At 42.7% G+C, this 15,390-nt stretch overlaps 1 protein-coding gene across 1 annotated transcript in view; it reads left to right on the plus strand.

Moving 5' to 3' along the window:
- ANKRD55 (ankyrin repeat domain 55) overlaps nucleotides 1-15,390 on the plus strand; it is a 96,685-nt gene that overhangs the window by 57,425 nt on the left and 23,870 nt on the right. The window contains exons 6-7 of the mRNA XM_057743344.1: nucleotides 403-463; nucleotides 10,296-10,424. Of these exons, the coding sequence (XP_057599327.1) occupies nucleotides 403-463; nucleotides 10,296-10,424 (190 nt within the window). The remainder of the gene's footprint in view (nucleotides 1-402; nucleotides 464-10,295; nucleotides 10,425-15,390) is intronic.

Consider the following 15,390-nt stretch of genomic DNA (forward strand, 5'->3'; position numbering starts at 1 on the left):
GTGACACACGTACCTAGTGGTGAAGCAATGTGAAAGCACCCCATAAGTTTATGTAAAATGAATAAAGAATAAGCACTGGAGGGCTTTGCTTCTTAGAGTGAACACAGAGGGATAGAGTTCTGGTGAGTAAGATAAGCCTGAGGGTTTGCTTTCTGTGTTCCCTTTGGCCCCTCCAGAAGCACTAAGGTAGAGAGGAGGTGGGAGAAGAGATGGAGGTCTTCCCCCTGCTTGCCTTCTTGTGCCTTCTTCCCTATCACACTGGCTTCTTTCCTATGGATCTTTCCCCCAGTAAATGCAAAGGGCATATGGTCATTTGGAGGCCTTCAACAGGCTGTATTTCTAACGTTATGTTCTCATTCAGATTCTGTTCTTTTAAGCCACTTCTCCTGTTTTTCTTTGTAGGCTCCTAACAGTCCTGGTGCAACAGTCAAACCTCAACGAGATTAATCACCAGGACAACGAGGTGAGCCTGCCCTCTCAAGGAAAGTTGGCTATTGTGCATGTAAGGATGGGAAGAAGGGCTTTTCTGAACCACAGTGCTTCCTCTCTCAAAGGTGCAAGGAGGGGATGGAGCTGTTCTGTGTTCCTACCCTGAGAGGGAAGCCTGTGTCTCCACTATTAATTCTTAGGCAGAAATGTATCCCACTGCGGGTGTGGGTAGCTTTTAATAGGGAAGGATTTATTGCATTAAGTATTTAAGCATTTATCATACCACTGAAATTTTGTAATTTCCCTTTGGACATTGAGAAATAAATATTGTTCTTCCTGTCTTCTGAGTACCAGAAACTTCGACAGCTGCCAACGCTGTCTCTTTGAGTGAAAGATAGATAACAATTCTAGGTTCCCTGCTCCAAAAACCACATTATCAATGCCAGTGATCACAACTGCTGTTTCCTTTACGTTGCAAGGCAATCCTGTACAAGGCTTCCAAGAAGACAGCCACGACACTCTCAGCAAAGCTCCTGAGGGAGGGTGGTTCCGACCAGGCAGAGCTGCCCCAAAGCAGCTTGTCCCTACTTACCGCTTTTAAAAACCAGGTCTGATTTTTATTAGCCAAACTGATTTCTTTAATAAGCTTCTGAAAACTGATTTAAATACCTGATTTTTAATGGAAGTTTTTTAAAAAGTAAGCTTGGTTTGACTGCACTAAGAATGCCTGATAACTTTAAGAAAGTCTGATAGCATTGAAAATGCATACGCCTCAAGATGCCAAATAATACTGTTTTGAAGGAGACCAACTGGCCATAGAAACAGGATGAGAGGAAGCCCCCTATCCCATATTTCTCCCGGGCTGGGCGGCTCGTCTTTCTTGAGCCTTCTGATCCAAGGCCTCCTTCCACACCAAAAGGCCCCTACTTCACAGCCTGGATCTCAGGTTGGACATCTGCCTGACTCGGTGGTCACATGCTGCTTCCACCCCTCACGTCTTCAGTGGTTTAAAGCAAAACTCCAGATGAGAGACTATCACACTGTTTTAAACTTCTGCTTTAAAAACAAGAACCAGAGATGAGATAGGACACTCCTATCACTCTGCCCACGGTGTGAAAGCAGGGAGCTTGGGGGCTTGCAGTTTATGTCAGCTGATCAAGAACTTCTAGGCTTTGGGCAACTTACCAACCACTTCTTCCACCTCCAACTCCTACCTTCGCTCCCCCCCCCCCCCCCCCCCACCAACTGGGACTTATTAGAAAGGGGCAAATTCAGTCATTCACACCCTAAGGCTAAATTCCTCTTATAGATATCCAACTCTGTCCCCACCTCAGTGGAGCTGAACATCCCCCAGCAAAGTGACAGTTCCCTATTTTTCCCCACCCTGGAAGGCCTCTGCCTGGTGGAGACAATGAAAGTAGACAAAGATCTTTCTAATAGTGGTAATTATAACACTTTTCAGATAATATGTGATAGATATTGGACAAGTCTCTAGTTCCTTCTCATGCAAAGCAATCTCTCAGAGAAGATTCCTCCTGCTCTTACACCAGCATTCTGACCTGTTGGCTTTTTTGAGCCTCAGAAAGAACACGTCCCCCCGGGGTCGCAGCTTCCTCCTTGCACCGTGTCACAGCATGTCTGAAATTCATCTGAAGCCAACTGCTACGGCTTGCCTGTATGTTTCATTAATGTCTATATGGCTAGTGTTAGCCAACCCGTATACATGTGCAAGGGCTGATTCGCTCTTTGCCCCTGGGAAATGAGGACAGCTCTGAAATGGAAAGCACACAGCCCAGGCTTTCTTTTTCAGGTGTTACCTTGGTGGAGTTCCTGCATGTGGCTGCTCACTGTTCTGAACGAGCAGTTGCCTACTGTGCCCTCCCCCACCCGCCACGATCACTTTTCCAGTGAATTCCAAGCGCAATGTAGTCTCTATTATATGAGAGGGTAACAGTTAAAGCACACACACCCTACATCTGCTAGATAACAGGAAGCAAAAAACAGCAAAGGCAAAAGAAACCAGGGAAAAGGTAAGCTAGCGCTGCCAAAGCATTATAGTTTCCTAAAGACGAGAGGAAAGCACAAGACATAACCTCTACAGAGTTCGAATAAAATTATTTTCCAAGAATAGCTGAAGGACTCCCAAGCTTATCACAATAACGGTTAAAGGTTAACTGATCAACTAATAGAAATCTACCTTCATTAAGAGACATATTAGATTGTTAACTGAAACTACAGAATGGAGAGAGGAAGAAAAAAATCTATTTCTGAAGCCACTCTCTGACTGCTCACATTAAAAAAAAAAACATGATATGTGCCGCTTTATAGCGCAGAGAAGAATGCCACTCTAGAGCGTTCCTGATCTGAGCTCAGTGACTTAAAACATATTTTGTATTGTGAGTTTTTATCTGTGTGAGTAATACATGAACACATTTGCTGCTGCTTTAAAATTTTAAATATTACACGTAATACTAGAAGCCCTCGGTTCCTTCCACCCCACCACCTTAGCCCCCAGTTGCTATTTGATGTCTCTTTCCCAGTCTTTTGTCTATACACACTATATGTGTGTGTGTGTGTGTGTGTGTGTGTGTGTGTACATATATACGCACACTATGGAGTATAACATGAAAGGTATCTCATGTAATACGTTGTTCTGCAACTTCGTTTTTTCACTCAAGAATATGTCTTAGAGTGTCTTGGATATGTTGATGCATATAAATCTGGCTCCTTCCTTTTAAAGGGTTCATGATGTTTCGCTCTATGAAAATACCTCCTTTTATTTTCTATTCCCCTATGAGTAGGTATTTAGGTTGTCTCCAGTTTTTTACCATTACAAACACTACTCTGAAGAGTGTTCGTGTATAAGTCTCCTTGAGTATTTTATACAAGCATTTCTCTAGAAGTGGAATTGTTGGGTGTTTTCCTGTTGTTGGATTTTCTTGTAATTGTTTTTTTTTTTTCAAATTGTGGAAATGACTAAGCTTTTCTTTTTTTTAATTTTATTTATTATTTTATTTATTTATTTATTTATTTATGGCTGTGTTGGGTCTCCGTTGCTGTGTGTGGGCTTTCTCTAGTTGTGGCAAGCCAGGGCTACTCTTCGTTGCATTGCGTGGGCTTCTCAGTGTGGTGGCTTCACTTGTTGCAGAGCACAGGCTCTAGGCACGCAAGCTTCAGTAATTGCGGTACTTGGGCTCAGTTGTTGTGGCACACAGACTTAGTTGCTCCGCAGCTTGTGGAATTTCCCAGACCAGGGATCGAACCTGTGTCCCCTGCATTGGCAGGCACATTCTTAACCACTGCTCCACCAGGGAAGTCCACTGTCACCGTTTTAATTTGCATTTCCCTAATAGCCAGTGAGATCAAGCATAATTTCACAGGTACAATGGTCATTTTTAGATCTCCTGTGACTTGCCTGTTTAGGTCCTTTGTCCATTCATCTGTTGGCTTACTTGTAATTTTCTTACAGACTCATAGGAGTTTATTTTATATTCTGAACATTAATCCTCTGCTGTTGGATCGCAAATATTTTTTCATAATCTGTTCCTTATTTTAGAACTGTTTTTGATATCTTTTCCTACATAGAAATTTTTAAAAATACGATACAATCAAAATGAGCATTTTCGTCCATTATCTTTTTTGCTTTTGGTACCTTTTTAAAGAAGGCCTTCCCTACCCCTTGGGACATAACTACATTATGCTAAATTTTCTTTTAGTTTGTTATAAGATTTTTTTTTTTTTTAGTATGTGGTTTCATTTCTGAACTCTGTTCTCATTCCAATGATCTGTTTGTTTTTCCTGTTTCATTAACCACACTGCCTAATTATAAAGTGACTTGTTTAGAAGCTGTCCACACTGCAGAGTTTAACACTGTGGGAAAGGCAGGATGGGTCAGATGGGTCAGGTCGTCCTTTGTGCCTTTGTTTTTCTGGACCTCAGGGGAATCACTGACAAAGAGAGAGGCTTGTCTATTGCAGCTACAGAGAGTTAAGCTGCTAAATTCCCGGAATCTAACCTCTCTGGCTTTCATTTTAGCTTTGACAGGGAGAGCACCCCATGAAGAGGGACTGTAAAACATTGGCACCTGGGTTAGAACTTTGAATGCATTTTTCCAGAAAAGCACTCTTACGGATGGTATTGAGGATAGATTGTTGATCCTGTATTAAATGTACATTCTGATATAAGTAGATTTTTCTGAGTGGCCTGACACTCAGAAAATAAATCCAAGTTGCAAAAACAGATGTGAATCTTTGGACATAATTCTTAGCACTAAAATCCACTTACAACATTCCTAAGATATAAGCACAAGCAGAGATTGTGCACTATAAAGGCAAAATCAATAGAAATAGTCCCTGACTCTAGAAATCTTTTTACTTTACAGTTGGCAAAAGGTAAAATAATAAAGAAAAAAATTTTTAATGCACCAGAATTTTTATCCTAAAAATGAACACCATAACAAATGGGGTAGAGTCACTAATACCGAGGAGCCCTCACTTCCCTCTCTCCCCCAAGCCTCCTTTCTCCATAAGTTCCTAGGGGCAGACCGTGTATTTTCTTATCTTTGTATCCCTAGAATCTAGTTCAGTAACTTGCACATAGTAGAGTCCCCCTGCCAAAAAATATATATTTAGATAAATAGAGAATTAAATTATTAAATTCAAGAAAAATCATATGATTTTATTGTATTGGCCTTTCTCTGTTTTGTTGACCCAAATAAATGACCCATCTTATTTACCAGACTTAACTCTAGGTGACTTTTAATTATTTCCAAATCGACTCTCAAAAAGATAAGATATTATATCATTTGAGAGCTTTAAAAATGTACTGTAGATTCTAGGGCAGGAGTCCTTATCCATTTTCATGACATAGACACATCTGGTATGTTGGGGAAGACTGTGCATCCCTTCTCAGAAAAATGTTTGTAGTCATCTAAAATAAAACACATAGCATTACAAAAAAATATACTGAAAAACAGATATCAAAATATTTTAAAGAATAAATTTGCAGTAGTAATATGCAACCTTTTCGTTTTCCTTTTTTTTTTTTTTTTTTTGCTCATACACTACTGATCTTTGTGATCTATAATTGTTAAGTTTTTTCCCAAATAAATTTGAGGAAAATGGCTTTCATTACTGCACTTCTCATCTAGTTTTAGGGGGTTTTTTTTTTTTTTAGAATCTTTTAAAGTACATCATTTATTTCAAATGTTTTGTACGCAGAAGACCCTCTATAACTTTTGTGAGGGGTTTTATTATTTGTTTATTAACAAAATTAATAATGTGTGAATATTAAAATGTCAAACAGAGCCAGACTGGACTTCTGTGACATTCTAGCTCCTTCAGATGACCTAGAATTGTTTTGCTGATCTCTCAAACACCTGCTAAAATTCTATCCTCCAGTGCACAAAGGCAGGGGAGGAACCAAGCAGCCAGCCACATCACACACTTCTCTCTCTGTGCCTTTCAGCATCTGCAGGAGCTGGTCTACAAGCACAGTTCTGAAACATGAAAACTGCTAAGCACTTAATCAGATTTCTGCTTCAAAAAACACAAAAGGTACAGTGGTTTTGGAAAAAAAGAAAAAAGTTCTGAGAAGTCGATAGGACTTGAAAGCCCTTAACTGAAATGTTGGTGGCACAGGCTCAAGGCACAGAATTACTCATCTGTACAAGAGCATGTTCCAAAGCAACCCTGCTCTGCACTCAACAATTATCCCACGGAGTTAGTCCTATCAGCAATCTCGAAATGGATCCTAAGTCAACCAAAACTTAACATGTACCTTCAAAACATTCTAGAGAGCTGTGCTCTTACATGAATGTAAGTTACTCTTCCCTCTTTGAGCCAATACTCCTTCTTTTTCAAAAAAGTGGAATTCTACTGTCGCCAGGGCCCTCTGGGTGTTTGTTGCAACGTCTTCAGGTGACTCTTAGATTTTCAACCCTTAGATTCTTCAGATTTGAGTTCTCAATGACTCAATGAAGAGCATCACAGTTTGGTACAGGTGGCTGGTTTGCATTTGACAGACTCTGGTATTTTACACTCCCCATTGAATCCAAGGGAACCTGGATAACCTGCAGTTCACTAATTAATTCTTCCTGTGAACAGGAACATCTGCTTTCTTGAACACCTACTCTGGGCTTGGGCGTATCACAGTGAATGGGCCACAGCCTCTGCCTTTAGATGCATCACAGCTTAACCTGAATCCCTGTCACAGCTCAGTACAGATGCCAATTGCCAAGCCTGAAGTCTGCTCCTTATATACCCACCAGAGTCTTGACATAACACAACTACAATGTTTTAGCTGAATTAGCAGAAGCTGAAAGAAGGAGGAGGCAGTTGTAGGACAAAGTTCCTAAACAAATTGTGTTGTGCAATACAAAGAACTGCACTTGAGCTGATTTTGAAAGTTTTGGTTTTCATATTACTAACTCTAATAAGAGGATGTATTTTTATTTCTCATTAGCCCAGTTGAAAAAAATAGCAACAGGAAATTTCCCATAACTTGACTGAATGTTTGAAACCTGTTTATATTGTAATATAAATATACAATGTATTTATATTATATGTTATTATTTAAAGAACTAATTGAGTAATTCAAGTCTTGATTTGAGGCCACCGAGAGGATCAACAGTTATTTATAACACTGATCCCAAATTCCAGGGTAGGGGAGGAAGGAAGGGAGAATATATACATTTCAATAACTTACAAAAATAAATATTCACCTGCTGCACTTTCAGAAGAAAACTAGAAGTGATGCCAAATGAAACAAATAATTATACAGGGTGGCAACCCACCCTTATGCTAGTGAGAATCACCACTCTAGAAAGTGAGAAGACCCCAAATCCAGCTAAAATCACAAAGAAAAATTTTTTCCAGCGTCTAAGTTCATTTCCAAAATGAAAGTCTACTAGCTTGATGTATGAAACAAGCATTTTCCTCCAGAGTTGGAGGGACCTGGATTTGAATCCCAGCATTACTTTATACCCAGTCAATGACCTTAGGGAAATTATTTAACTGTGTTTCAGTTTCCTCATCTGTAAAATGGGTCTAAAAATATCTATCTTTTAGGATTGTTATAAAGATTCAATGAAGTGAATAAAGTTCCTGGCACCAAGTAGGTATACGAAAAGTGGAAGTGCTCCTCCCCACTCTTTACCAAAGCATGTAAGAGCAGGGGTGTTTTGTTTTCGTATTTTGTTTTTTTAGCATGGGGATGGGGAGGGGTGGTTGTTGTTTTAAGAGAATAACTCTTGCAGTCTAGAAACTGTGTTTAGGAGACAAGGATTAACAGTGTGTAATCACAGCTTAATGTACAATTTCACACTGAATTCTCACACTGCTAAATCTATATCTCTGCATATAGTGACTACCATCTACCTCATTTGGAGCACTCACCAAGAATTCTAACAGGTTTCAATTGAACAGTTGGTAACAATGATCATATCAGACAAGTTCATTTTCTATAAAGAAGTCATGTTCTGTCTTTCTTTCTTGTGTGAATGCAAAGCCAAATTTTACAAAAGCAAAATTCAATCAAGGACAGTAAGAAGTCACTCATTCATTTAATAAGCATTTACTTTGCATCCACGATATGCCTGGCACTGTCCTAGGCTCCAGGGATTCAAACAGGCAGACAAGGGCCCTGACTTCATGAAGCTTACACTCCAGTGACCTCAAAATTGTCTCTGATGCCTTTAACCCTGGATGCTGGTGGCACTTCATAACGAAGCCAATGATTCTGAAGCAAATGGGACTCAGCACCGGGAAAGCAGTAATCCTTGCACAATGAAAAGAATCTGATTCTCTGGAGTTCAGATTTGCAATCCAGGGGGCCAAATTAAAAATGGAGAGGACCCATTGAAATGCTTTGAGCTATTCTGAATCCCTGGTAAATTATTCCACTGTTGGAATAAGAACAAGAAGTCCCAGTGTTTTTAGACCAGCATCCTTTTCCATATGGAACCAATTTCTTGAAATATCCTTAAGAGTATCTGGAGGCTCAGTGTTATGTGACACTTGAAACTTGAAACTTGAAAGCAGACCATAATGTAATGATTTAGAACGTGGAAATGGTCAAGGGGATTTAACATTCTAATCTCACTGCCCCACAAACCTCAAACCCTAGATTCAGTTTTGTGCTTGATCACAGACTTGTGAACTTCCCTAGAGCTCAACTTCCTCTTCCATAAAATGGGAAGGACAGTGGCACCTGTCAGAGTTGGCTAACTGCTATAGCAAACAACTCAAAATCTCAGTGGTCTGACATAATAAAAGCTTATTTCCTGCTTGCTTCCTAGCCCAATGCTGGTTGATGAGGCGACCCTGTTCCACCTCATCAATCAGGGTCCTGGGCTTTTTTGTCACATGATTCCAGCACCTTCTTGAGCCCTGTTCTCCTCTACATTCAGTTGTTAGAAAAAAGAAAATATGTAAAAGACTACATAGGTTTTGTTTTCTAGGCAGGCCTTGGAGGGGGTGGGGCTTCCATCCCTCCATCCTTTCTGTTTACACTGTGATTGTCAAGGCTCAGTCTCGGGGTCACACCTATCTGCTGGGAGGCTGGGGAATGTAGACTGACTATGCACCCTGGAGGAAGAGGAGATAGAGTTTGGTGAGCATGTAGCAGACTTCACAATACTTAATCCCAAAAGCTATGTGGAGAATTGAGATAATATATATAAGAACTCATAAAGATCTCTAGATCAATACATGTTAATTCTGAAATAATATTAGTGCTGCATCCTTAGCTAGGCTGAGGCCCATCTCCTCCACTCAGCTCATCTTGGATGAACAGAGAAGGCCAAGGTGGTGACCCTATCTTTATGTTACCTGCAGAGACAACTCCAAAAAGAGAAAGCTGCCCACATCCTTTGCTGCCTTTACCGGGCATCTTAATCTAGAATCATTTTAGATATATTTCATGTAATTGAGAGCTGTAGGCAAGGAGAAGCGGCCACCTTCTCGTAATACGTTCCCAAATAATACTGGTTCTTTTTGGCAAATGTTTCCCAGAAAAAGCTTATTTTATTATTTATTATATAAATGATGCCTGAGTGTGTGACCTTAAGCTCTGAAAGAAGATGGGATTCACCAGATTGACTCATCCAGATCTGTTCTCTAAGCTGCTACAGAGTGATTCCTTCTAAACGGTGTAAATCAGATCATGTCAACATCTGCTTAAAATCCTTCACTGTCTTTCTGAGTTTCGAATAAAATCCAAATGCCTTATACAGGGTATTCCCCATCCCACGCTGCCAGGATTGGCCCTGCCTCTCTCTCCAACCTCATCTCACATGGCTCTCCTCCTCTCCCTATTCGTTCACTCATTCAACAGCTATTTATCTAGCCTTGGTGCTAGTCCCTGGGGATGCTGCCGTAAAAGAGAGTACCACTGGCCTGGTGATGGGAGGCGGCATCCCTGATCACAGGTGCCTGCGTCTGTGATTTGTTGCTCACTTGTCTCTTCCCACAGTTCGCCCCAGCTCAGAGACCCACGCAGAACAGTTCCTACCCCTGTGGTGGTTACTCTATCACGCCACCCCAAGTGCATTCTTCATAGCATGCAACAATCTGGAAACTCCTCTGGCTTGTTTGCGTGCATTTATTATCTATCTTCCTCTACCACAGTGTAATCCCACAAGGACAGGGATCTTATTTATCTTACTCACTATAGTACTCTTAACACCTGTTTGCCTGGCACCACGTAGAAGCTCAATAAGTATCTGTTGAATGAATGGTTCAAGGAACAAATGAACCGACAGGTGGCAACCAATGCCTCTGATGACACCCTTAGGCCTGAGGAGAATGTATGCTCCGTGTCCCTTCCTGACACCCTGTGCTCACCTCTGCCCCTCTGTGGTTTTGTAGGGAATGACACCGCTCCACTGGGCAGCTTTCCACAACCGGCCTCAACACACCCAAATGCTGTTGAAGAAGGGGGCAGATCCCACCCTCGTGGATAAAGACTTTAAAACGGCTCTCCACTGGGCAGTCCAGGTGAGATGTTAGCCAGTGGGCTTGTCTCAAGTATAAATGGTGTTAAGCAGTGTTAACAGTTCTGAGTATGTCAGACCTGAAAGATGGAATTATCAAAGGTATAGTCCCAGCACTAATGTGGACTTTATACGTACGGAAGAGCAAGTAAATACATGCTGCCCTTCTCCCTCTGTTCATACCCAGAAAGGCAATGGCAGCCTGTCACTCTGGAAGATTTGGGTACATCAGGTGCTGAGAAGACATCCTGCCACGATAAAGAGGGGGAGGAGTTACAGAATATCAGGCAGAGCCCACCTTGGCTGTTAAACACACACAGACACACACACGCACACACACACATGGACATACACATACACATACATACCCCCCTCTCTCTCTCTCACTCTCCCTTTCTCTATCTCTGTGATTGCTACTGGCTCACAGTGCAACGCTTCAAAGAATTACTAGGAAAGTCCCCTCAAAGTCTTTGAACCGTGACTCTCTTTCTCCTTCCAAGTCCTCTGAAACAGAGTAATTCCAGGTGGCTGAGTTCTCCTCCGAACGATGAAAATCCTGGCTCGCGACCCTACATCGCTGTCCCGAAAGGGAGTCTGTATCAGCACGCATGACCAGAGAAATACGAAATCTACAGTCCAAAGGGGGAAAGACTGAGACTAAGGTGAAAGAATGACCGTGGCGAACATTCACTGCAGTGTTTTCTAGGGAAATCATTCGAGGAGAATGATTAACTAAGAGTTATCTGTTCTGTCCTGAAGAGGAGAGCGGTACTACGCATCCCATCAACACACTCGCTAGCGCATTCCGTCTTTTCACGCCTAACAGAGACAGCCCCCCTGTTTACTTCCACCAGCCCAATAAAGACAGCCTTGCTGAACTGCTGCCAGGATCCCTGTGGTTCTGTGCGCCCTCGTGGTGCTTTCACTCAGGTGTTTTCACATGCCACACATGGCAGAGAAGGGCACCTGGCACTTTCAGGGTTGACATGTGTGCCTGAGAGAAGAGGAAAACAGAAGTGATTTGGAAACTGCTCTGTTTCTGTTCTTACAAACTTGGCTTCAATTACTTTGTAGCAGGGCCAGCAAAACTGTGAAGCGCACAGAGCTTGTTTTTGTCATCCCCACCTGCGCTTAGCACCCTCCTACATACTTTCAGTATCTAATGAGCTGCCCTCCCCCCTCATGCTAGTCGCTGCCCAGAGCCCCGTTCTCTGGCTGGTCAGGGGTCACCATTGTAGCAGTGGCCCCAGAGCAACCTGGCTGGGAACCAAGAAGTATCCCACATGTGTTGGTTCTCAGCTGAGGTGAGGGAGGTGTGAGAGTCAGGCATCTTCTGTATATCCGCTCCCATCACTCCTGTTTTCTGATTTCATAGATCTGGGATGGGGCTCATGTATGTGCATTTTGAAAAAGCTCCCCAGGATATTCTGACTGATGTGCCTTCCCTGCTCCACCTTCTTCCCCTGCACCCCCACTTTAGAGCTGCTGCCTGGGACATGGCTCTGCAATCGAATCACCAGCAGTGCCTGTTACACAACAGATTCCCAGACCCTACGCCAGACCTTCTGAGCTGGGCTCTTCATGGGTGGAAACTCCTGTTTTTATCCTCCAAGAGGCAACTTGGCAAAATCAAAAGAAAAACGTGCTCAACTCAGAAGATCTGAGTTTGCATTAACAGACCTGGCTTTGTTCTGGGAAAAGTCACCTAAACCTGCTTGGCTTAACTATTGGTGTATCTTTTGGGCGCGGATGAGACCGTGCACATGGCAGGGATATGTAATATTCTATGTAATTGGAAGTGACTGTCATTTTTATGATGGGTCCCAATTTCCTCCATGAAAGCTTAGTTGTCATACCCACATCTACATACTGTATTCTTTCTCTCTACTAAATGATGCAGCTTTTAACCTACTACATTGATTTCAGTACTATTTGCACAGTAGAATCATCTGAAAAGCTTTTAAACAATACTGATACACAAACCCCACACCCTTAGGTATTCCGTCAGTTAGTCTGAGATGGGGCCCAGGTGTCAGTAATTTTTGCAGTTTTCCCTTCCTCCAGGAAACTGTTGTGTCCAGCTGGGGTTGAAAACCACTGTGAGAAATGAATTCATATCAATGTGCGCTAAGACCTTAGCTACTCCTACCTAAGATGTTTATATTCTGACCATGATTTTGTACGATAGGCATGATGCCTCGCACATTTATATACGCAGTAGCTGAATAAGCAGTGCGTGAGCACCTATGCTGCATCTGGCATTTGGGGCGGGGGGAATGAACAAGACAGGCCCCTCCTAGGACCCTACAACTGTATGTCATATTGCATGTGTGGGTGTGTGAGGATGGTAGCGTATGTTTTTCTGAGGAAGGTGTCCAAAATTTCTTCCGCTCTTCTATGAGGATCCGTAACTACCCCGCAAAAGGTTAAGAATCACACCCTAGAGGAACTGTGCACCCTCTCCCTCCCTGTGGTTAGCAGTAAAATTCCAGAGCGGTGTGTTCTGCCCTTTACTCTGCAAAGTAGACTGAGGGTAATTCCAAGTGCCCGCTGACACCGCGGTTATACTTGCTCCCTTTAGCCTCCTGCTTCATTTGTAACACAGGCCCAGCACGGTGCCCCTCATGAAGTGTTTCCACGTGAATGAGCCTGTTTCCCGTTGTCATCAATTCCTTTCACCAAACTTCCTGCTTTTCTCTTGGACTCTGTGAGACCATATTTAAAGCTATAGCACTTTGAACCAATAAAGTCTCTGTAGTTGACCCAGGCAACCAAAGCAGGAACAATCTGAAACATTGGAGCCAGAAAGGAATCTAAGTTTGACTTCTGCCCTCACTTCAGGTCCCTTGGTAGCTGGTGGTGCCCTCCTGGGGGCCCGTTGCCCTTGGCCACCTCCCCCATCTGCCCAGGAGACCCCACTGCTTAGCCCTCTCCGGGGAACACGGAGCAGAGCCCTGTCGCTATCTGCATCTGGTCTCCCTTGATGAAATCTCAGTCCATTCAGGGCATGTTCTCGCCTATCTGTGATGATACTAGCTTATCAGGAGTCTGCACAGGTATCTCTCGACCTCATCTCCCTCTCACTCCTCCACCCTGCAGAAATTTAGTCATTAATCTTTTTCTCATTCTCCTTTCCGCAGAAAGCCCATCAGTTCCTAAGGTTTTCGACTATCATTCTACTCAGAGTCTTCTCAGGTCAAAATCCAGCTCTGACCTCTCTCTTGAACGTTAGACACACTTCAGCTCTACCGAGCATCTTCCCATAATTTCCCGTGGACACATCAAACTAGAAAATGGTACAGATGAACCTATTTCCGGGGCAGGAATAGAGACGCAGATGTAGAGAATGAACGTGTGGACGTGGTGAGGGGGGGAGGATGAATTGGGAGACTGAGATGGACATATATACACTACAATATGTGAAATAGATAGCTAGTGGGAACCTGCTGTACAGTGCAGCTCAGCTTGGTGCTCTGTGATGACCTAGATGGGTGGGATAGGGGTGGAGGAGGGAGGTTCCCGAGGGAGGGGATATATGTACACATATAGCTGATTCACTTTGTTGTCCAGCAGAAACTAACACAACATTGTAAAGCAACTATATCCAATTATAAAAAAGTACTCTGACACACAGACTCATGATTCCATTAAATGATCATGGATTCTTTAATTCACTGGAAAAACCTTCAAATCAGTACAGAGCTTTAAAAAGTGAAAAAAAAAAACATCATAAAGATTTGTCCTGTCTTCCCCTTGGTCACGCTCTTCCCTTTCATTGAAATACTTCTTTCTTCTTGCATTCCCTGCATCATTCCTTTTAAGGGCAGAATTTATACTTGTTCTTCCTTATTGCTCAAGGCTCAATTAAGTTCACCCCCTTTGCTGAGCTCCCTTTCAGAATTTTTCCCTCTGTCTAGCACTTCCTTACTTCTGTTGCTGGTGTTACCATCCGTGGGGTGCCTGTGTGTCCTCCTCTAGACTATGTGCTTAAGGGCAATGTGCCTTACTCATCCAGATGTCTCTCAAGACTCGAAACAGATCATTGTGAACCTTTGTGAGCACCAAAATTCACTAAATTCAGTTCAGTAAGCTTATCCCCCGCAAGCCAGTGGGATTAGTGGCTTATTGGGTTCTTTCTGTGAAATACCACTTTCAGCTTACCTGAGACTTCCAGGAATGCAATGCCTTAGTATCGAGGAGTTTTTTCTAATGATAGGAATTCTAGGGTAGAGATGATGGCAGGTCCGTGTGAGGGGCAAGTATCTACCACCCTTCACATCTCACCTCTAGCTCCTTCCTCCTCATCCTAGAAAATATATTTATTTGAAATCTTCCTCAGCAGTACTCTACTTTCAGCGCATTTTTCAAGGGAGGGTAGAAAGAAAAGAACGGAACTAATATAAAACAACTATTTCATGTTTGTTCATTCAGTATGTGGTTATGTGGTTAAGGAAATTATACACACACGCAGACACACACCCTTGGAGCTCTTGAATATAACCACCAAGCCCCCTGGTGCCTGAGACTGATTTGGTCCAGCATGGAATCCTCCTCCTTCCCATGGCGGCCAAGATCTGTGGTCAGCTGTTTGGATTGTGTCAAAATCCTATAAATATTCTTTAAATATATTCAGAATGCCAAAGGATAGTTATAAATGTCATAGAATACCAGATCCGGTTCATAGATGAAAGAGCCTTAGAACTGGGAGGGGCCACACAAGCCATTTAGTCCAACCCCTGAGTTCGCACGTGGCGGAACTAGTGCACAGGGAGGTTGTCATTGCTCAAGCAGCCCCCACACCCACAGGGACTCAGGCCATGCTACTCCCAGTGCTTGAAAAGAGGAAAACTACAAAGCCGCATAAGCCCACAGTAAACAAAGAGAAAGTCAAACTTGTGAAATCAAGCCCCCATTACCCTGGGAGCAAAGACTGAGCTGTCTTGAAGGGTAGCCTAAGTTAAAGTGGCCTC

The sequence above is a fragment of the Hippopotamus amphibius genome, chromosome 1 (assembly GCF_030028045.1).
Source record: "Hippopotamus amphibius kiboko isolate mHipAmp2 chromosome 1, mHipAmp2.hap2, whole genome shotgun sequence".
Taxonomy (NCBI): Eukaryota; Metazoa; Chordata; class Mammalia; order Artiodactyla; family Hippopotamidae; genus Hippopotamus; species Hippopotamus amphibius.